The sequence below is a fragment of the Saccopteryx bilineata genome, chromosome 11 (assembly GCF_036850765.1).
Source record: "Saccopteryx bilineata isolate mSacBil1 chromosome 11, mSacBil1_pri_phased_curated, whole genome shotgun sequence".
Lineage (NCBI taxonomy): Eukaryota > Metazoa > Chordata > Mammalia > Chiroptera > Emballonuridae > Saccopteryx > Saccopteryx bilineata.
This window is the reverse complement of record NC_089500.1, coordinates 72,549,337-72,572,590: the sequence shown is the minus strand read 5'-3', so window position 1 is coordinate 72,572,590 and position 23,254 is coordinate 72,549,337. Positions and strand designations below refer to the sequence as shown.

The 23,254-nt window shown below is 43.1% G+C and overlaps 1 protein-coding gene across 2 annotated transcripts in view; it reads right to left on the bottom strand.

Annotated features, from left to right (window-relative positions):
- Positions 1–23,254, bottom strand: part of VAV3 (vav guanine nucleotide exchange factor 3) — a 315,192-nt gene that overhangs the window by 18,951 nt on the left and 272,987 nt on the right. For both annotated transcript variants that reach the window (XM_066246277.1, XM_066246278.1), the window contains exons 21-24: positions 13,003–13,068; positions 8,805–8,839; positions 5,999–6,115; positions 5,336–5,423 (exon numbers count right to left, since the gene is read on the bottom strand). In XM_066246277.1, coding sequence (XP_066102374.1) covers positions 5,336–5,423; positions 5,999–6,115; positions 8,805–8,839; positions 13,003–13,068 — 306 coding nt within the window. The remainder of the gene's footprint in view (positions 1–5,335; positions 5,424–5,998; positions 6,116–8,804; positions 8,840–13,002; positions 13,069–23,254) is intronic.

Here is a 23,254-nt window from a genome sequence, read left to right as displayed (position 1 = left end):
GCAATGAGGACAGGAGACAATTCCACAGGCTACAGTAAAGAACGCATGGCGTGCCTGCTGCACGTGACTATTGTGACAGCTGCCACCATCCCCTGACCCGGCCTCTGTGGAGTTTCTCAGTCTTCCTACAAGAAACAAGAGACAGGCCCTGTTGCCACACTGAATCTCAAGTCTCAGCGAGGTCATTCGGTGTGTGCCTGGTCGTACAGCGGGGGTCTGCCTCCAAAGGTGTGCTCCCGACAACATCACACGAGTAGCAAACAGCACCCGGAAAACATAAGTGCACATGAGGGCAGGCAACAGGGAGGTGGCGTGTGCTAAGAGCCCATGATGGACCAGAGGCTTCGTCTGCAAAGACCTGAGATGCTAGGCTTTTACACACATTACATCAATAACTTAAACACATACATATGTCCTCCTCCCCTGGACCCAGTCCATAGGAATCTTTGACGAAGCAAAGGAATTTAGAATGGGAAAGGGAGGGGAGGGGAGGGGGAGAGAGAGGGAGGGAGGAAAGGAGGGAGGGAGGAAAGGAGGAAGGGAGGAAGAGAGGAAGGGAGGAAGGAAGGAAGGAAGGAAGGAAGGAAGGAAGGAAGGAAGGAAGGAAGGAAGGAAGGAAGGAAGGAGAGCAGAATGAGAAGGGGGAAGGGAGGGGAGGAGGAAGGGAGGGGAGGAGGAAGGGAGGAGGAGGGGAGGAGAGGTGGAGAGTGGAGGGAGAGAAGGGGGAGGGAAGGGGAAGACGGGGAAAATACCAGATAGAAATTAATATCCTCAAAATGGTTTCAATGATCAGAATCTGGCATTTGTATTATACTGGTTTTGAACATGGTTTGCAAAGGCAAAGTCTGGAATTAAATGCTAGAGACCGATATGAGTATCTAAATATTTTTAAATAAAAGGAAAAATTTTGTAAAGTCTCTGAAAGAGCCGTGCACACGTTTATTGTGTAATGATGCCAACAATATCAGCGAGCTCCTCTTTCTCGGCGCGTTATTTAACCTGAGTCCAGTGTCTTCTTTTCTTTAGGAAAATGACAAAAGCAAACCTGAAAGCAATAAGCCAGTAACTTTGAACTTGAGTGTGACTTTGTCGCTATGGGTAAGACGGTTTTTAGGTATTACATTATGAATTAGTAGGAGTTCAACCTTAGTGAAGTTGGCTTAGAAACCCTAGAATTAATCATACTCAGAAGGACTCAAGGATCATTTAACACCGACCTACCTCCAAATTTTAGGGAAGAAAATGAATTTTCCGAGGCCTAGGGGGTCCTGTGGATGAGTAAGCTGCAAAAACACTTCTTTTTCACTTCACTGAGCATGGACTATATCTTAGTTCCATTTTTACAGTCCTGTGCGGGTGAACCTTCCCACCTGTTTCTCAGTCGGCAGAATTAACTAGTGTCACCGCGGACCTTCTCCATATGCTTTTCTGCTTTCTGTATTTGAGCCTAATCCACCCCTGCTTTAGCCGTCATTGACCTTCAGGTACTACAAGTAAATAAGACGACTCTAAACAAAAGAACTGGCTAAGCTTTCCTTATCTCGCCCTGACAGAGGTGTCAGCAATGCAAGTCTCTCTAAAAAATAATGAGAGCCAGTCATCCCCGTTACCAAGGAGACGGGCAATGGAGATGATTTATAAACAGCATTTGGACCTGGATTGGCTGGCGCACATGAAAATTAGAAGAGAATGAATAAATGCCTTGTAATCTGGATCCAGAAATTCATTTAACGTTTGCATTAAACAACTATGGAAAACACCAATTTCTGATTCACCCAGTGGATGGGAGCCCGAGGTGGGGGGGAAGTTAGGCCACAACCACCCAAGGCCCCTCTTCAGTTGGAGGAACTGGTCAATTTAAACCAAGTCCCGGAGTCTGCTTGTGTAATACATCCTTTCCGGGCTAAAATGAAATTCCAGGCCCTAAGGAGTTTCACAGGGAGTGGAATATACCTCTCCCGCCAGTGATGGGAGGAGGGTCATGAACTATTCTGAAGAAACAACTCAAGACCACAGACCCTACTTATCATGGGAATTGGGCTACTTGACAAGGATGTGATTAAAAACATCCATGCGACTGTGAGATCCTGGCTTAGAGAGGCCCCTTATGCTGCCAGAGTGATGGTGCCTATTAGCCCTCTAGCTCCTTCCTAAGGGTCTGGTTACTAAGAGACGCCATCCTTTCTAATCGGGGGTCCAAGCAGTATTTCCTAGGTTAAGTTCAAAGGCCGGCACCCTTGGGAGGTTCTCTGTATGGATGTACGCACTAATTTGAAAGCGCGTTTAGAACAGTGGCGTCCTTTTTGAATTCTGAAGAAAACGCGGTGGTTTCACATGGGAAGGACTCCTCCCATGGGAAGGACTCCACGGAAGTGTGTTCAACAGACGAACCGACTCCCTGGGCGGGGCAGCTCCAGGCTGGCTCAGCTATCTCCTCATCATCCGTTAACAGTCACTTTCCGAACTTGGCAGAAACATTTTTCTAAGTCTGAGATTTTCCAGTTCCTTATCTTCCTTTCCTTTTTAACAATTACAGTCAGGAGCCGCTTAATGATGGGAATGCATTCTCCGAAAGGCGTCCTCAGGCGATTTTATCGTGCTAAGCCATGCTCAGGGGCCCCAGGGAGCAAAGCCACCCGAGATTAAATCAAGCACCGGAGAAAATGATGCCATCAAGAGACTGTGAGCGGGGCCGCTGTCGACACACCCCGGCACGCTCGGGTACAGCCAACTGTTTGTTTTTTACTAAGTAGAAAGGGTGCGCTCTAAAATAATGATTAAAAGGACAGTAGATATGTAAACTAGCAACAGTGGTTGATTGTGATTACCAAGCATTATGCGCGTGCTACACTTTTTCCACAACTGGTGGCGCTGTAGGTCTCTTTACACCGGCCCCACTGCAGACGCGTGAGTTAATGCATTGCACTGTGACGACCAGGAAGACACCAGGCGATACTCATCTTAAGGGACCGCCGCTGTAGACGTGCTCTGTCGTGGGACCAAAGCGCAGTTATGCAGGATCACAGCACAGCCTTCGTAGTTTTATCATAGCTTTATTTTTAATTCTTAATTCCCTCCCAGGAGCCTACTGTGCTATATCTGCTTCCTCTCAGAAGATCCCCAGCTGGGGAGGAAAAACTAGTATGTGTGTGTGTCCAGCAGGGGCCTTCCTGACACTTCACACCCACCCTACAAAGGATAGCTCAGTTTAGCTCTGCGATCAGCACGGTTACTCGCTTTCCAGAAAACATCACCGCAGAAACGTCCCTTGCTCTCTGGTACAAATCATTTGCATCCTGGGTCTCCGCTGCTGCTTCTGTGGGCAGTGACCAAGCGTCTACATCCACTAATCCGGTCACTGTGGTGTCACCGGCTTTCCACAGAGAACCCTCCTAGCTGCTGCAGGACTTTGTTGAGCTGAACGCAGGTGACAACGCCGAATCGTGTGGCCCTTTCCCAGGACGATCCCTTTCCTCCTGCTTGCTTGTCTCCTCTGGTGAGAGTTCTTTTTGTGACTCTCTAAGCCGGAGAGGCTGGATGTCCTCCTTGGACCTCCAGCAAAAACAAACAAACAAACAAAAACCATAAGCCCTGTATTAACCGTGACCCCGTGGAGCAGTCTCATTGCCGTCCCCAGAAAGTCCTGCAGGTGCCAACCCACGCTGGCGTGCTGTGCGGTGACGAGGAGACACCCCTCCATGCTTTTCTCATGTCTCAGCTGGGGCTGTCACTCGGTATTCGGGCAGCCCTCATGCCACCTCCCTCTTCGGTTTTCACGTCAGGAAAAGGCTCTTGGGTCCGGTTCTCTCTGCGCACAGCCTGCTAGTTCCGGCAGAGTGGAAGTCACCGCCCGCAGGGAGAATGCCTGGGTCCCAGCGCCAGCTCAAGCAAGCTCACGATTTCCAGGACGAGACCTTGCTGCCCAGCCTTAGCTTTGGCATAGGGAACGTGATGTTTACATCCAGAGAGGTCTTCTTACTTTCCTTTTAACTCAGGATGCCTCACTTTCTTTAGAACGCTGCTTCCTGTCTGGAAGGAGCGCTAAGTTTTGAGGGAAGGCTTACTAAGCTGGCCTCTTCTGTACAGCTCTCTTCCTCTCTGTTTTCACTGTGATGTTAACATAGGCAGAGTGCTTTGAGATGTTTTCCGGAAGGCGACAGCCTGTATCATTTGATTGATGGCTCAATCAATGAGTGGTGCTTCCTAATGTTACTCAAAGTGCTTAGCCAAGCCATACAGATGCATCTTATGTCCTGTATCCAAATTCTCCATTGTCTCAAGAAACTCTCTCAAACTTGAGAGACGGACTTGAGACCATTTGAAAAGAAATACGAACTTTTTCATGATCAGCAATGGATATACGGTATCATGAGATATGTGCACTGTTGATAAGACATATACATAAGGTCCTTATACACTAATAAAATTATTGGGGTGTAACTTTTTAAATTGTAGAAATTAATAAAAGAATCTTTATTTTTTCACATAAAGCAACTTGGTAACAATATTCTATTTCAATTTAAATACGAAGTTCCTATGAGATGGTTGTGTGTTAACGTTTGCGTGATGAAGAACACAGATCATTAAAAATAGAAGAAAACAAAAAAGTTTTGCCACGTGACATTATATTGCATGTTGTATAAAATGAACCTGGATATGAGAAGTGTTTTACCAATTACATTATACCTTTTTATGTTATTTAAAACGCCTCCCTCTACCTGAATGAGGAGGTAGTGGCAGAGGAAGAAAGAACAAGACAAGAGATGCACATTAAACATTTGCTGGGTTTTGGCCTGACCTGTGGTGGCGCAGTAGATAAAGTGTCGACCTGGAAATGCTGAGGTCGCCAGTTTGAAACTCTGGGCTTGCCTGGTCAAGGCACATATGGGAGTTGATGCTTCCAGCTCCTCCCCCCCCCTTCTCTCTCTCTGACTCTCCTCTCTCTCTCTCTCCATCTCTCCCTCTCCTCTCTAAAATGAATAAATAAATAATTTTTTTAAAAAATTTAAACATTTGCTGGGTTTCGTTAAACACGAGGCAAAACACAGAAATAAGTGAAAGGTGACTTACCCTGAGTCATGCATCGTGTAGCCTCTGCAACAGTCTCTAAAACTGGCAAACTTCGTTTACAATGAAAGCCATGACCAGGGCAATATAAAACTACTGGAATTCTTAAAATTAGAATTTCCAGGATCTGTTAAAGAATTATAGTATGACTCTCTCCAAACAACTTTTTCAGTGAGCAGAATTTCCACGAAACTACAGAACTAACCTGACCTTTCCAATAAGAGAAGAAATAAGGACCTCAGATTGAAGAGAACTAATCGATGCTTACCATTAAACTTTTAAATTTTCTATTTTCTGCGATGTGAAATAAGCCATCTCTTGCTACAATCTTGATGTGCTTTGCTTCATTATTGTACCTGTGGGCAATGAATAACTTATGAATATAAATGTGTTTTTAATCAGTAGAAATCAATAATTGCCAGAGGGCATGCCCCAATAACATTATAGGAATTAATTCAAAAGACAAAATGTATACCTATGCCAATACACTGGTGACAGCTAATTAACAAAATATATTTACTAGACTGGTTTGAAGATTACAACAAATATTTGAAGTAAGAAAGGGGAATAGAGTTGACCAATCGTTATGCCCAATGTGTTTAGCACATTCCATTGGAGAAGATAGACAAAACGAAACGAAACGAAAATCTAGTAATTTATACTCTTAGAATTTACCAAAAACATACATACATCAAGTCACCAAAATACAATGTTATGAAAGAGATCTAATATGCCAATTAGCAGCCTGTAACACCTAGTACTGCTTTTCTAACAGATATTTTCAAGTATTAATGAACTGTCTGTATAGAAGCAGTATTTCCACTGTAAATTAGAACCTTGGTTTTCAACTTCACCGTTACACATGTCAGATGGTCTGCGCAATTATGAGAACAGGAAATCTATTTCTGTAAAAAGCACTTGTCCTACTCACTTAATGCTAATTGCATATTCTCCTGACTCTTTGGTCCTGTGCCTCACGAGGTAAGTGCTGTTGACCCTGTTGATGAGCTCCGTCTCTGCCTGCAGTCTTTCCATAGCTCCCGCGTACCTGTAAGAAACAACCACACAGACCGTGGGCGTACTGCCCCCTTCGGGAAGAGAACAGAGCCTCCAGATACGTTATCCGACAGGATTTTAATGTGGCGTGGCCGACCTGAACTCTTTCGACTTCTGTGCCAACTGACGACATTGCTTCAAAAAATAAATAAATAATAATAATGTAGAGAAACACCCTGTAATGCTTCTAAACACAAATGTTCTACAAAGCTAGTCAGAGTCAAGTGAACAATGCTGCTTAACACACAGTAAACACCCAGAAAATATTCATCAACTAAATAAATGGAACAAAGAGAAGAGCCACTAGGTGTTGGGTTAGAAAGAGAGTTGGAGGGAGTTTAGTGAAGGACTGTCCTGCAGGAGACACACACCTACACACACACACACACACACACACACACCCAAAACTTCACTTTTCTATGTACACTATGAAACGAAATTACTTCTAACGTCATTTTCAAGAAAATTCCAGTAACAGTTTAAATTATTTTTAAATAGCATTTTTTTGGATATAAGATTAATTCTGGCAGTCCACACCTTTGATAAACAATTTTCTTAAGCAATCAGCAGTACTGAATAAAATGCATTTTTAAAAGATTTTTTTTTATTCAAACCCAGAATTCAGTTCTTCGTAAACTACGTTGGCCTTAAACACACTCAAATTCCATAACAATAACATTAATAATAAAAGGGCCACATTCAATGTTCAAGTATTCTTTGGTGACCCCTGACATCACATAGAGGCTCAGATAGCATTTCCTGACAAAAAAAAACATATCAGAAATTTGAGGCAATAAAAGGTAAAGGAAAAAACAGTTTAGGTTTAGATTGGCTCTCTTTCAAAGTTCTTCATAAATTACCACTGCAGAAAACTCTCTGATTCACATACAGACACATGTACCCAGTGTCAGTACCCACCTCTACAACGCACTAAATATTTACTGAAAAGAGACACAGGAAGTATCCAACAAAGTTTGTTGAAGGAGAACCTGTGAGGCTTCACTCAAGACAGAAGTGCTGAGGACATTTTATGCAGATGGTGCCTTGAGATAAAAGCACAGATACCAGGACGCATGAACCGTTAGCGCCTCGGATGGTCTGACCCACACTCCCTCCTCCATCTTCTCACTCACAACCTCTCCTTCGCTGGTCTCCACACTTCTCCAAGCTCCATGTCCCTGCTCTCACCACCATAGCACTGGCTCTTTTCATGCCATGGTCACATGACAGAAGGTAATTGGCAGGTTTTAAAAATGTCAGAGAGCTCAGGTGGCCTCCACGCTTGCCGGCTGAACTAGGACTGGATCCTTGCTGAATGTCTCATCCACACACATGTCCCGATACCTCATTTGAATGCATGTGCTTCAACATCAGGAAAATGCACGTAGATGCAGTCCTTTTAAGTGGAGACTAACACCAAATTCAGGGAAACGGACATGAATTAGTAAATATGTCCACTCTTCCGCTTGGACAAGTGGTACGGCAACGTACAGACGGCATGTCTTGGAACCCTGGCTCCATCTTACTAGTTGCATGACCTTAACCTTTGCTTCCGTCTGCAGAAAGGATAAAAACAACCTTCCTTGCCCTGGCCGGTTGGCTCAGCGGTAGAGCGTCGGCCTGGCGTGCGGGGGACCCGGGTTCGATTCCCGGCCAGGGCACATAGGAGAAGCGCCCATTTGCTTCTCCACCCCGCCCCCTCCTTCCTCTCTGTCTCTCTCTTCCCCTCCCGCAGCCAAGGCTCCATTGGAGCAAAGATAGCCCGGGCGCTGGGGATGGCTCCTTGGCCTCTGCCCCAGGCGCTAGAGTGGCTCTGGTCGCAGCAGAGCGACGCCCCGGAGGGGCAGAGCTTTGCCCCTGGTGGGCGTGCCGGGTGGATCCCGGTCGGGCGCATGCGGGAGTCTGTCTGACTGTTTCTCCCCGTTTCCAGCTTCAGAAAAATACAAACAAACAAACAAACAAAAAAAACAACAACCTTCCTTACGGAGCACGCAGAAGGCGCTCAGGACGTACTAGCTGTCATCATAAGATGACCACTGTGCTGGATCCTACACAGATCTCTCCCAAAGATGTCACCGTCCCCTTCAACCATCACATCTAAAAAGTTAACAGTCACTAGCCACTTTGCTGCCTTGCTCCTATTAATGGTCATGCCAGCCCCCAAGTGGTGAGTGAGCTGCATACGGACCCCAAACTTCAGATGTGACATCTTGCTCGTGCCTTATCACATACTAGAAAGTATATTTTTATCTACTCTCTACTATCCCTTATACCTATTACCTCACTATCTTTTCTGGGCTCATTTCTAGTTTCAGACAGGAAAAGCATACTTCCTTGTTTCTCTGTTTTAGAGAATCTACTTTGCAAAACGACAAGATACATATGTGCCTGTGTCCCATTCCTTCCTGTGGCTGTTACAGACTTCAAGTTTCCAGTCAAGTGTGTGTGCACATGCGCCCACACAGACACATAGACACACACACACACAACACACACACACTGAAAAACATATGGAAAGGTCAGCAATGTATAAATTCATGGTGGTGTTTTGTCGCATCTGAAAACACCCTCATGCAGCACAAATGGAGATGGCATGTGGTTCTGCACCCCGACATTTCAGGAGTCATCAAACTACGGGGATGACATTTCAGCTTGGCTGCATAAACATTTTTAATACTTACCAAGGTTGGCAAGAATAATCTACTGGTTTGGGTACCTAGGACATAAAGAGGCAAAAATAGATTGAGTTTACTTAAGGGAAGCTTTTAGAAATCCATCATTAATTCAGTTCAGCTGACTCAGCTGTTAAACCCGAAGTGGCACAGTCCTGGAGCTATCCACCGGCAATTTTACACCGAGTGAGTCATTGCCCGTGTCAGGTAAGTAGAAGATAATTCATCTCACTTTAATTCATTCTTTCATTCATTTCCCTGCCACTGTACTTCCAAGGGGAGAGATAACAGGAGAAATATGAATTGGAAACTTCTGGTATTTATTATCAAGGCAGTTTAATCTTATCGTGGAAAATCAAAGGAAAATATTAGGAAGACCAGACAGCACCCTGCATTCCCAAGACGTGGGGGGAACAGGCAAAACGAACACTACAGACTGTATAGAGCAGGGGTCCCCAAACTTTTTACACAGGGGGCCAGTTGACTGTCCCTCAGACCGTTGGAGGGCGGACTATTAAAAAAAACTATGAATAAATCCCTATGCACACTGCACATATCTTATTTTAAAGGAAAAAAAACAAAACGGGAACAAATACAATATTTAAAATAAAGAACAAGTACATTTAAATCAACAAACTGACTAGTATTTCAATGTGGGGCACCGCAGCTGCAGACCGGATGTGCGTCATATGACGTGCTTCCGGAGCTGAGATGGGTGCGTCCCGCATCACCGGAGGTAGTACTGTACGTGAGCAACACCATGCTTTGCGTCTCTCACTGACCACCAATGAAAGAGGTGCCCCTTCTGGAAGTGCGGCAGGGGCCGGATAAATGGCCTCAGGGGGCCGCATGCGGCCTGCAAGCCATAGTTTGGGGACCCCTGGTATAGAGCCTCTTATTGTGTAACACAAATTCTAAACTCTGGTCTTTGAAGTCTACAACCAGGAAAACTTTTAATTCATGAAGACGTCATTGAAAATACTCATTTTTTCCTTTCCTCCTACAGAGCTTGTCAAAAGAAAAAAATATATATTACATTTTCTACACTAATAAAGAAAGAAAAAGAGAGAAATATCTCCCCCCCTCCCCCGTTGTGTATGGGAACTAGAAAGTGAACAAAGCCAATGAATGTATACTAATATTCATAAAATACCATAAAATGTGTACTCCGTAGAGGTGGTCAAAGTTGACAGGCTAAGACTAGGAGCACAGATAGGTTTTCTCATGTTCAGAAATCTTTCATGAATCCCGTGAGTCTTTGATAGATACACACCACGGTATCCCTGGGCCTTTTTTTTTTTTTCATCTGATGATTAAAAATATTGTTACCATCATTTTTAACAGACAAAGCTATCAGAAATACGCCTGTTTTCATAACAGGCTGTTTCTCTTTTGTCCTTTCGGATTAAGAGTTATAGATCAAAACTAATTATCTTATTGCTCAGAACCTCTCTAACGTTATCAACATTGAAATATTTTGACCCGTTGCATTTCATTTCTTATTTCACCACCTGTAAAATCCTGATATGTCGCAAATGACACTGGAAGCAAGTGACACCCCGTCAAACCCTGCAAACGTTTTCTTACGCCCTTTCGGTTTCACAAATAGAGATCTTCCACAGCTTCCCTTTTGATGTTAAGATACACGTGGCCTCAGAAATTCGATGGGAAAAACATGTCCTCCTTCCCTCGCCATCTCTGCGGTCTTTAAATATATGTTTCTTCCTAACTCAATCTCTCTCCCTCTGCTGCTATCATGTATACCCTGGGTCCTGTCTGGACACACATTTCATATATAAGACTACAGATCATTTCCTCCTGATTCTCTCCCATCTTCGAGCCTGTTCTCATTTCTGACCATCTGTCCCTGCTGCCTTTTTCGGCCTTCGACCTCGGCAGTCGACAAGGTGAAACTTCTGCTGACAGGTCGTTTTGAAACGTATTTCATTAGGATTCCCGCATGTAAAATAAAATACCGAAGATATATGCTTCTTGCTGAAGTACATCCCATAAAAGTTAGACGGGACGATCAGAGGCGAACCTTCCATCTACCTGGCTCAGCACTGCTCCGGTCTCGGAGCCGGTCGGCATGTCTGCCTCACACCCGGCTTGCTTCTGGACCTAAGGTGAAGAACTCTTATGGGAAAGCGCTTTGTGCTGTCTTCCCAACCCAGATGCGGGAGGAAGGCAAGCTGATCTTTCTCGGTGGGATGGTTTTCTCCTCGCTCACCCCCCCCACCCCGCCCCAGGGCTCCCCGGATGCATCCACAGACACCCACGTCAGCACCGGAATGTGGCTCATGTGGCTCGCGGCTTGGTCTCCGGTCACCAGACTGCCAGGAATGAAGTGACCTCACTGGTATTCCTTCTGGGTCCTAGGCACTATCTGTACATCTCGGAACTTTGGAAGAGACTGATGTGGCACACACGCAGGAGAAAAAAGTTTGAGCTCCAAATGGAACAGTCAGCATTACTCATGGGTCCTGGTAAGCCATGTGTCCCAGGGTCACGAGAGATGCCACCTTCTAAGTCAACCTCAGCCTTCCCCTCACTCATCCTATAACCAGCAGATAAATCTATAACTTCATTAAGTAAGCAGTACAGTTTTAATAGCTATTTATTAGCTGTTAAGCTATAAAAACAGTCACAGTTGGTTGGGAGTCCAACACGTGCTATGTATTCCTCTACAACTCTTCCCCAGCTTAAAATTCTGAACGTAGTATTTCTCCCTCTGGTGAGACTACATGGGTTGCCAAACACTATTCAATAGGCTCCCATAAGCTGACTTAATTAGTATCTACCACTGTTAATCGCCTACATTCAGCCAAGGACTTCCGTTTGCTTTTTCACCCCTTCGTTCATTCATACAGGAAAAATGTATGAAATATCTAATAAGTGCCAGACCATTCCTAAAATAAAACTTCCAATGCTCATTTTACCCAATATTCAAGGGACGGCAAAAATAAAACAGCACTTAGTATATAAAACACTTAATGTTCTTGATCTGCTGACTTCTGGTTTCCAAACGTCTTCATGTAAGAATGTATATGTCATGTCCTGCTACCTACCTGCTTACACATATGTGCCCCTGCGTTAAGCAGAGGAAACCTGAATCTTGTTTATACAAATGACAGAAAACCAGCTAGCCAATCCTTTTTGCTAATCTAATTCAATGAGTGAACTCTGACAAGTTACCAAGATAGCAGCATAAGATTTAAAAAAAAAAAAAAAAAAAAGTGTGACATCAGATCATGGAGTCAACAGAACAGCAAATGCTTTTAGACTCCTTTTGTTTTTGAAATTGAGCGGAGTAAGTTATTCCACAGACTACATTCTGAAATCAGGATAGCAGAGCTTCATGTTCATAATGTTAAAAATATGCTCCAGTTTAGAAAACTGGAGAGAACTGAGATACAGCAAGCAAGATAGATTAAGGGTGTTATTGTTTTTTCTTCTTTCTAAACCATCAACTCTGTTATATTAGTAAAAAACACTTCATTTACCAGTCAAGAACTTTGTTTCATAGAAAAAGCCACCGTATACACCAAATTATGATAAAATAATGTCAACCCTAAACAGTAATTTATAAATCTCATGAAGCATACTCAGTAACTTTTATGTTATTTTATGTTACAGTCATCCATTCTAATATTTGAATATTCACTTTTCTTGTATCTATCGAATGTGTTTCAGAAAATGTCATTATAACATTAAATAAAGAACAATGGCAAACTAAAGCACAATGGATTTAGATATTTGATTAAAGAATTTGCGACTCTCGTGCTTTGTGGCATGCTTTCAAACACACTCGTTCAAGTGTAATCTCTCTGTGTAACCCAACGTGACTGTGAACAGATTAGACCCTACCATCTCACCTCAGTGGGAAAAGAGAAACGTATAGTGCATCCCATCTGTAGTATTGGGTTATTCCTTCTAAAACCTTATAGACAATTTAATTTTGCAAATCCTACTGAGCTAAATTTTCTTCTTTCCTATATTCCTCAACTTTTAAAAATATTTCTAACAATCAAATCATAATAATTTTGGACTTGTAATAACCATGCATGGCCATAACATTCAAACCTGAAATAATATGACCAGTCCAGAAAATATTAACATAATTAGCAGGCAACCAGACCAGTACCTGTTGTATATTCTTGCACAATTAATTACAACATAAAAAATAGAAGAAATAAAATATACTTACACATGGGCAAGGCTTGACGGCATCACTTGGGAAAAACCCAACCTCTCCAGATGCTAAATTTCTACCCTAAATGAAAAGAAAAATGCCAATATGAGAACAAATTCACTACAAATGATAACCCCATACTACTATGGACACAGTATCTTTACTCAGAATTCTTGGAATTAGTGACATGTTCCAGCCAACCAACTTCCTACGGCTCTGGAAGGGAAGCATTGCCTGAGAGGTTCCACACTCGTCAAATGTTACATGTGGTTTCAGATCACGATTATAAAATAAGAATTTAAGTTTGGCTCTCCAATCTACCATTCCATTTTGTTAACTTTACATCCCTCCATCCTGCACAGAGACAGTAAGTAATATTCTATTTTTCAATTTCAGATTCCTTAAAACAAGTAGATTATATTGGTTTTGAGTACGCTCCCTAATTCACTAGAAATTCAATTTACATGGTTACTACTGGAGTTGCTAACAGAACTAACTCATGAGAATGTTCCTCTAAGAAAAAAGACATTTCCAGACACGTAGAAATGGAAAACATAGCATAATGTGACGTCTTGAATGAAAATCAGATTTGGGAAAGAAAGAACTGGCAAGTCACAGAACCAGAATTCAAATTCAGACTTTCCAACTTCAGGGCTCCGCACCCTCCCTCTACAAGCAAAAGACGCAGAGGAGGTCAGTGGGCCATAAAGCTCACAGGTAGCAAAGAACCAGTGTGACTGCGATTATCTAAACAGGTCATTGGTGATGGGGTTTCAGTCAAGGGCTAGGGCTGTGTACTTCAGGAGAATTAAACTGGTATCAATGTGCAAGCTGGCTGACAGATGGACATGTAGGGAGGATGCCATCAGAGAACTGGTACTATGGTAAGAGGAGAGGGCCTGGAGAGAGAGACATTCTCTAATTGCAGTGTCTTGGACTTGCCTTTGGATTAGACAAGCGAGGGGAAGACTATGGTAGTGAAAGACTGGTGGGGTGGGAGGAGTCAAGGATGGAGATGACTGTTTAATCCATCCAAACACATTTAGATGGCATTACTCAGAGTAAGACTGTCATGGGAGAAAATGTAAGAGAAAGAAGAGGGGACAGAGAATTTATAGAAATTAGTGTGTAACTAGAGGTGGGAAGGAACACAAGGAAAGAGAAGAATCTGACTACGGAATAAAGAGGGCACCTTAACTACAAGGTTAGAATGAAGTGTTTCTTTCATTCGCAGATATTTACTGAGTCCCTCGTGGTGCTCTGTTTTAAGCATGGCACTGAGATGCAAGCAAATAAAGAATGACTGGGGATGATACAGCCAGCTAGACTGCTATATATAGATGCAAATATATACAAAATATCATAGCAGGGCGTGTGAGTGGGAACCACATCCTGATGGAAGCTCAGAAGAGAAGAGGAAAGGGTGATTGTTTTCTAAGAAAAGTAAAGTGAGACCTCTGACAGTGCCCAAAAGGAAGTAAGAAGACTTCGCCGGGGAAAGCCTAAAGGGAGGGCTTCATCGGGGTCTTTCGGAACTGTCTGAAGAGGCAGCAACACCACTGACAGATCACGGCTGTTGTAAGAAGGATGGACTGTGGATTCCCAATCTTCATCAGGCAAAGAGTCAAAGGCCCTAATCTGTGCCAGGCAGAGTTTGGAGAAGCAGTGATGTTTTGGGGACAGTGCCAGTTGGCCACATAATGGCAGCCATGCCCTTGGGATGCCATGACACAGGATTCCTCACACAATCGCTACTTTCCATTCCTCCACCAAAACTCGTTCACCCGTCACCTCCTCTGCTACCTTTCTGTGAGACCTTCCTCAGTCTGCCAGTCTTCATGCCACCCTGTTCTCCTGCCGCCCCTTCTCTACCTTTCACAGGGCCTGTGCCATGTGGAATTCTTGCTTTACATGGGCCTTTGCCACTACTAGACCCTGAATTCTTTGAGATCCAGGACAAACATCTTAGTCATTCATTTTTTTTTTTTTTAAATAACAGAATGTCTGACGCACAGCAAGGACTTAGTAAATGTTTATCATTTGAGGCATTTCTCAACCTCATGGCCCTGGGTCAATGAGTGGCATGACCTTAACTTCCTTTCCACTGAAAAGAACAGAATGCATCACACCTTGTTTGTACACAGACAAGACGTGAGAAGCATGCAGCTGCCTGCTTCTCTATGAAACTATTCTTCTAGGGACCCCCTGGGCCTAGCCCTGACATCTGTATAAGAAGTGTGTGTTGAAGAATGAATGCACAAAACAGAGAGAAAGGAGGAAGGAGGTGAGGCCGTGAAAAATGGAAGAGGAGGAGACTCAACTGGTGAATTTTTTAATTTCTGAAGGTGAATGAACTGACCCGTCTTCTTCGTCCTTTTCCTTTTTTAGAACCAAGGGCTCCACCTAAAAGGCCTGATGGGAAAAGAAACCGACCTGGACTGCGGAGGAAGGGGTCATCATGGCTGTACAATGAATGTCCTAAAACTAGGAGGACCGTGTAACTTTCTATCCAAACCAGACCTTTGGAGAGTAAGGGGGTGGTGATTACTGACTACACCAGGACACCAGGCGGAAGTGGGGACCGTTCAGAGTAAATCAGGACACACGGTGACTATGCAAAACGCCATTTTGTCCTTTCTCACTGTATTTCAAAAACACTACTGGGCGGGGGGGGGGGGGAGGAGGGGGGCTCTCGGTGGGGGAAATTATTTTCACTAAGCCAACTCCCAAGGTCGTTCTAAATTGTTTTTTCCTTAATGAAATACCATAAACAGCGCAGGTTACATTTCTTTCATGGTCACAGACATCCCTTAGATGACAAAGATGTGAGGGATAATTTCCCAGAGCTGATCAGATGAATAACGTCACATTTCCTCCCGAAGCCCTGTGAGATGTCCGCCGTGGCTCCGGGAGCCGGGGTGCATTGCAGTCAGTGATTTCCCCTTCCTGAGGGAACAGCCAGCCCACACCACTGGGAAGGACCATGTAGGCGGGTGTCTTTGGCTCCCGACAGCTGTGTGTGGGATGTACATTGATAATCCATTAATGCTGGTGGGGGGAGCAGCTGTCAACCCCCCCTCCCACCTGGATGGCTCTCGCTACGGAATACACCATTTTCAAAGCCAACGATTTTGTGCACCTTCCAATTTGATCTCTCTTTGAAATGCTTGCTAACCTTGATGGGAGACATGTAGCTGAATTTCTTTCTCCTTTGCATTCCTGTGTGGGCATTTTATTCTGGGTCAGATAATCAACTTGTCATTCCTTTTATGACTATTCCAAATGCCAGAGATAGGGAGCCCTTTTTTTAATTTTTTTTTTTCGTTCTCCTTCAGTCTGATATTGGTTCTGGTGAGTCCCTTAGCTACTTCAAGGTCAACTTGAGAACGTTTCTCTTTCACGGTGATGTGTCATCTGATGTACCCTGCAGTGCTATCTTTATAACCTTTATCCTGCAGGGCATTCTCTAATATTGTATTATGTGACGTGATTTTTGTACACTCTGACAGTACAGGTTGGGTCATTTTTATGAAAATATTTTCTTTGGAAAGAACTTGAGAAACTGGGTTATGGGGCTGTCTGTGGTAAGAAAAGATGCATCTTAAAATTTTTTTTACTAAATGCATTGGAGCTGATGTGAAGCAAAAAGAATATTAAACTGTAATTCATAAAATAATAATGCTGTTTTTTTCTTCCTAGAAAGCAAATTGCTTCCTGTAGAAAAATGTATCAAAACTGAAATTATTGACAACTTTCCCTGCAATTTCTGAACATCATCAATACAAATGCATACTCAGACACAAAATTATTTCGAACTGACCTTAGGTTATAACTATTTTTCATTTTTCTTCCACAAGAATCCGCAGTGAATCATAATGAATTAAAACTGTTTTAAACATGCTGGAAAAAATGCTATTTACAATCCACCTGTACAGAGAAAAATGTGAATGCATGCTGGGACAGCAGAGCAAAAACTGCATTTTTTTTAAACCCATAAACAAGGATGGCTTAAAATGGCAGAGACTACCCTGTGAAATTCTTAATCACAAACTGCTTGGCTCCTAACTTTGTAAAAAGGAGACAGAATTGCTTTAAGAAAAATACAGTGTCTTCTCCCCGTGGGTCATTTATCCCCGTACAGACCCCTGGATCAGAGCTGTAATGCACTCTGGAATAGCACAGAACAATTCGAAACAGATGCGGGAGGCTGAATGTTAAAAGGGACAGATTAATGGTTATTTATGAAAGATTGGAAATTCTCCCAAGTTACAATGCCCTAAATGTTCTCAATGTCTGCAGGACGGGGCTGTGGAGATTACTAAACAATTCATCACACAGGGGTAATGGCCAGCGTAACTGTCACCCTGCCCGGTCACTCTCAAACTGTCAGAAATACACAGTCTGAGTGTGTGGGGAAGGAGACCTACAGGGTGGCCATGAATTAAAGTAATAGAGGCAAATATACCATTAGTTTACTGACTGGATGGGTGGATGGGTGGGTGGGTGGGTGGATGGGTGGGTGAGGGTAGGTAGGTAGGTGGGGGGTAGGTGGATGGATGGGTGGGTGAGTGATGTGGGGAGTGGGTGGATGGGTGGGTGGGTGGATGGGTGGACAGACAGGTAGCTTGTAGAAAGCACTATTTTTGGGATTACTCTGACAGGTTTTGTGAGTACATACAATGAAACCAAAGGACCAGAAAAGGAGAGAAGTCCAGGACAAAGACCCTGTCTGCAAGTGGCCTTTGGTGAAGAGTGATCTGTGACCATAGCTGCAGCCATCTTGCAACCACTGTCCTCAGGTAGCTATGGATCAGTGTCAGTTCTTGGAAAGCATAGCAAGACTGCATCCCACAGTGGGATGCGGCATCAGAATTGCTCACTGTTCCGGGTTCTGCTATTAACACCGGTGCCACCTTGGGCAGATCTCAACAGTAACAAGGATCATGACAAGATGTGCCACACACATGCCTCACCAGGGCAACAAGGATCGAAGAATTCACACAAGTGAAAATATTTGGTAAACACTAAAAATGCCTACTTTCCATTTTTCCCACAATATCACTTTTTAATTTTTCTTAATTGACTTTTTTTTCACTTTTTTGAATTTTCAGTTTTTTCGTTGGCCACTGTCTTCCTTACATTTAGGCAAGTTTGCTAAGCCACAAATAACAGAGACTCCCATATGACTTTCATCTGAACAGGAAAAACTGCATTCCAGATAGTCCAATTCTTTATCTCAAATGCCCTAATGCTTTCTTGCAAGTATGCACATTCTTGCATCCTAATTGCTTCCTTTATGATTAGTGAGATCTACATTTTTCCACTAGCGTTCACCTTGGCAATTTGCTAAGCACAATTGCATATGGTTCTACTACTGAATGGTCATTACAACGAGCTCCAAAATGTGCACGCACACACACAAAAGAACAAAACCATAAGGCATGAGCGTGTATCACTTCTTAGTCAAAAGAGAACAGAATCTTTAGCTTTTGTCCAATGTATAAAACAGGAAACACGCGTGAGGTTTTATAAATGGCTGCATGAAATTTATAGCTCTGGTATATAGTTCATTTATAGTTAAGTGGCTGTCATGGACTTAGAATTTGGAATAACAAAAAAGAAAATATTTGCATCTCGTTCTAGAATCTTTGAAATTTATCTTCAATTTGTAAGGGTTTAAAAGCGTACCGAGTCATCAAAACAGAGGACAAATCCCTCAATTTTATTTGAAGGTTTTTCCAATGAGCACAAAATTGTTTGTGTTGGACTACACCTCTGAAGTTTTGGCAGACACAAGCGTCAAAAACTCCAAACAAATTAAAAGTTGTGAAATGACACTAAGAGAAAACCCACTGAGAAGCCTTAAGCTGTATTTCCACACTTGCGAGCTGTGACATGAATGTAACAACAGAATGAAACTTTGTAAAATATTTTTCTTCTTATCCAAAAAAATATGTGGTGTGAGCTTCCTGGAGTCCCCCAGCAGGGCAGGGAACCCTCTAGTTACGGGTGCCTTGAGGTCTTTTCTCCAAAGTCTCCCTGGGTAAAATACTGGGCATGATGCAGCCCTAAATCACACTCTTATAACTGTGTTTTTCTGGCAAAGACAACAAGAGAATACCTTTGATGAAAGAAAAAAAACAAGCAAGCAAAAGCCAATTTTCATGTAGGCAAACCAAACTTTGAGTATAGTTACTCGATACAAAATCTGGAAAGAAAGACAAGGTTTTACTACCTTTTGGGGAAAAAAATCCTATTTGGGGAGCAGCCATGTAACCCCCAAAATGAATCATTATTTAACAAAAGTCCAAAATATAGAAATTTGCTTTTCTAATTCCGGCAAACAATTAATGGATGTTTTCCAATCCTTGGTGATTTTAATCATGAAGTAATCACAGAGGAAATATTCTGAGGAATAGTGCCATACTCATAATGCAGCAATAAATTTTTTTTTTTTTACTTTTCAACCAAGAACAGCATGAGTGCTTTAATGAAAAGCATCCTGACGTCCTAATATGCATGAGGCACTCTGCTAGGAACCAGGGGAGTAAAAATGAGTGAGCACGGCCACCACTTTCAAGGGTCCCACTCAGATAATGTCATTTCCTTGATTCGCTTTTGCTTTGGTTATTTTATAGATTTTTTTTTTACAGAATTTTGGGTCAGAAAACAACAATCCAATGAGATAATCATTAGATATGGATAGAGAGCAGGGAGCTGGTGCCCTATTCCTGGGCTTCTGACCTTGAGGAAGTCATTCCACCTTTCTTGGCGTCAGTATTTTCCTCTGTGAAGTGACACTCGGACCCATGGATTTCTGAGGTCTGTGTGACCACCAAAGCTCTTTGCGTGTCTAAGAGCACTTTTCCCTAGTCCCTATAGTTCTCCAGTTAAGTTACTGTTACCAAGAGGTATTTGATCCACAAATTCTTAATGAGGGATATTATGTGTCAGTAATTTAATCTGTGTGTACTTGTTTACAGAAGATAAGGACATTTCAGGTCCTTAAGGACATTTATTTTAATTCAGTGTGTGAAGTCCTCTATTATCCAGGGCACACAAGATTTGACTTACTGAAAATTATACTCATTCATTCATTCTTCCGGAATTCAAGTAGCCAGGAATAATTAAAATTCAATCTATGTTATAATCTGGTAAATTATTTTGCCCAAAACTCTCCAGGGCACACATGCATGCTCTGCTGAAACCACTGGGATACCAAATCAATAGTCGTGTCAGATGCAAAATGGAGCCCAAGGGCCCATGGAAGGGACTCTGTGATTGATACAAATGTTTACTAATTATGGTGGACCCTAGCTTACGCGGCTAGAAAAGAACAGAAGGAGAGGGGACCGCAAGAGAATTCCTCAGAACTTTCCCCTTCATATTGTTGCTCTCTATGGGGAAAAGAGGAGGTAACACTTCACCATCCAAATTTGGACTTAGCTGGTAGTGTCCTCATCTAGGGACACTGTCACCTACATTTCGCCCTCTACCGGACGTAGGAAAAGTACCAGGAGGAACTGTTCCCCAGAAATGTCCATCTTGAGAGTAAACAGTTAGGACCTCACCCACTTTGTCGGGAGTCTTGCCAAGTCCCAGAATCCAGTCTGTGCACTTGGAAACATTCCTGCCAACTCCCTTCAGGATCTATTCAATCAAAGCCAGTTGGCAATCGCCCAGAGAAAATGTTTCTTCCAGGCTTTTCCTACTAACATCTCTCATCTTCCATAATCATCTCTCCCAGCCGGGGCCTCTGCTGTTCGATTACAGGCACTTCTGGGCCTTCTTCTCCTTTCCTGTAATTAGGGACCCTGATTTAACTCAATATTTTCAGATAAACACCTGTCAGAATAAAAGGCCTCGTGATCACAGGACATACGAAAACAAAACAAAACAGGCCTCTGCTCTTTTGCACATTAGCTTTTGATCCCCCACCTCCCCAGTGCCCAGGTGGGCTCAGCTGCTCCACGTTTCACACAAGGGACGGGACGGGCAAGTGGTGAGAGGCAGCTTGGAAGCAAAGCCAAGGTCAACGGAGGAACACCGCGAAGCTAGGCTCCCGCAGAAATCCAGGTCAGCACTTCACAGAGAAATGCCCTGGGTAGGAATGTGAACTGGGAGGGGGGAAAAGGGAGCAAAACAGCTCCCAGAGATGTTTACTCTCTGGTTTCTGACACCGAAGCAATGGGTCTTCCGGTATCCGTCATCAGTTTTCCTCACAAAGGAGATTCGATTTCTTTTTAAAGATATTTCTTTAGTGTTCTTATTTGCCTCTGCCTATATGGTACAGCCAGACACTTGAATTTTAGATCAGGAGAAAAAAAAAATTATACAGCTTTAGAAAATTTTACTGTAGCCAATATTCCTGTGTGGTCCAGAAGGGACTAGAAAAGTCTCCTTTTAGACCAAGGACAAAGCTAAAGAATACTTTGAGTGACAGACATAACTACTAAGGTTGCAGAGAGAAGTTCTGGGTGGAAAGACCTAACTCTGCCCACTGTACCTAAAACCCCGCCCATTGTGCCTCAAACCCCGCCCACTGTCCTCACTTCCCAGCCCTCAGAGGGCCTCTGGATCAGGTCCCGTGTTAGGGGACAGATTGTGTAAGGCTCTCACACAAAACTCTCTAAAAATTAAGAATTAAAAAATATTTTTTTTAAACCAAACTGATAACCATTTTCCCACTTCTGGAAAATGAGGCATAGTTTTCAAAAACCATCGACTACCGTAAGAACATCCATTTTTTTCTCCTTTTCAATTTTCTTTCAAGTTTACGTCCTATGATTTTTACAACACCCCTGTGAGTCACTTACATGTTAGACTCTCCATTTTACTGGTGAGGCATTTGAGGGCACACGGTAAAACAGCTGCAAGACGGTTCCATGAGAACAAAAATGAATTTAAATCTGACGAGATGGGTGAATATTGTAATGGCCTTCCCATTAACATCATAAAGTATCTTGAGTTAATACAAGGTGAGTTTGCAAACTGGGAAGTAACATCTAAGGAAACAGCAGGTCTGAACAGTTCTGCATTCTAAACCCGCCGGCTGAACGCCTATGCCAGTCTGGGCACTAGAGATGAAAAGGTGGGTGCCTCAGCTCTCATCAATCCAGGGTGCTCTAACCAGGCTGGGGGAACGGGTACAGCATGATGTAGGTTCTGGCAGAAGCCCTCATGATTCAGGGACAGCGACCCCAGACCCGAGCCTTGATGGGGAAAGAAAGACTTAGACATGAGAATAGGAGTCAGAAAGGACATCACAGGCAGAAGGTAAAATATATGTCAGTGACTGAAGGACTGAGAACACACATCTCTTATGAAAAACATTATTTTCTGAGTGAACACTTCGTGTTTTTCCCCCAGGTTAAAAGGAGAAAACCATGTGTGTAAAATTGAACAGAACAAAACAAAATCGCTTTGATTGTTGCTTGTTTGAACACAAAATACAGCAATCATGTGGGCAGCAAAAATTCTTGACAAGGTAAGTTACGACCTGCTGCACGCATGACACTGTATCTCTAAGGCTAGGAAGGCGGAAAAGCGGAATTGAACACTGCACCGCCCACGGCCAAGCCGAGAGCCAGACCTCCCCCTGCTCCCGGCCTCCGGACTCAGGGTGAGTAGGGTGCTTCCTTCCTCCTGAAAACTACCAAAAGCTCAACTTATTTGCTGACTTTTTTATTCCTTCGAGGCAAAGACTTAAAGCAAAACACTTCCCCATAAAGCGATGTTTTGTTTCCTGACTGTTCCACCAACACAGAACTAAACTGCTTTTAAAGCTGTGCTTTTCTTAGAGGTGTTAACAACCGTAGACAACTCGCCTGAAACAGAGGTAGGATGGTCTAATGTGTAGGATTCAAGTGGGAGACCAGAAGTTTGGAAGACAGACAGCCTGATGTGCATTCTGCAAATGCCACCCTGGGGATGGATGATGTACATTTGGCCCTTTAAAACCACTGAGCTAATTCACCCTCTTTATGGAGATCATTGTGAATTAATCAGAATGTGTGTAAACACATTTTCACTTCTTAAAAGAAAGATCATGTATGTAGACGCCTGATCTGTTAAGTGTGAAGTATCACAGCTATTTTCTACGTTATTTAACTCACATTGTGGATAAAAATGCATATATTTGGCACACTGATTACAGTTCTCCTGCTTATAATTGCCTTTTGGTTCCAATTAGCTTACAAACTCCTCCCTGTGGAACATTTGGGTACTCGTAAATGACAATGGAGCAAAAAAACAACAACCCCGTGAT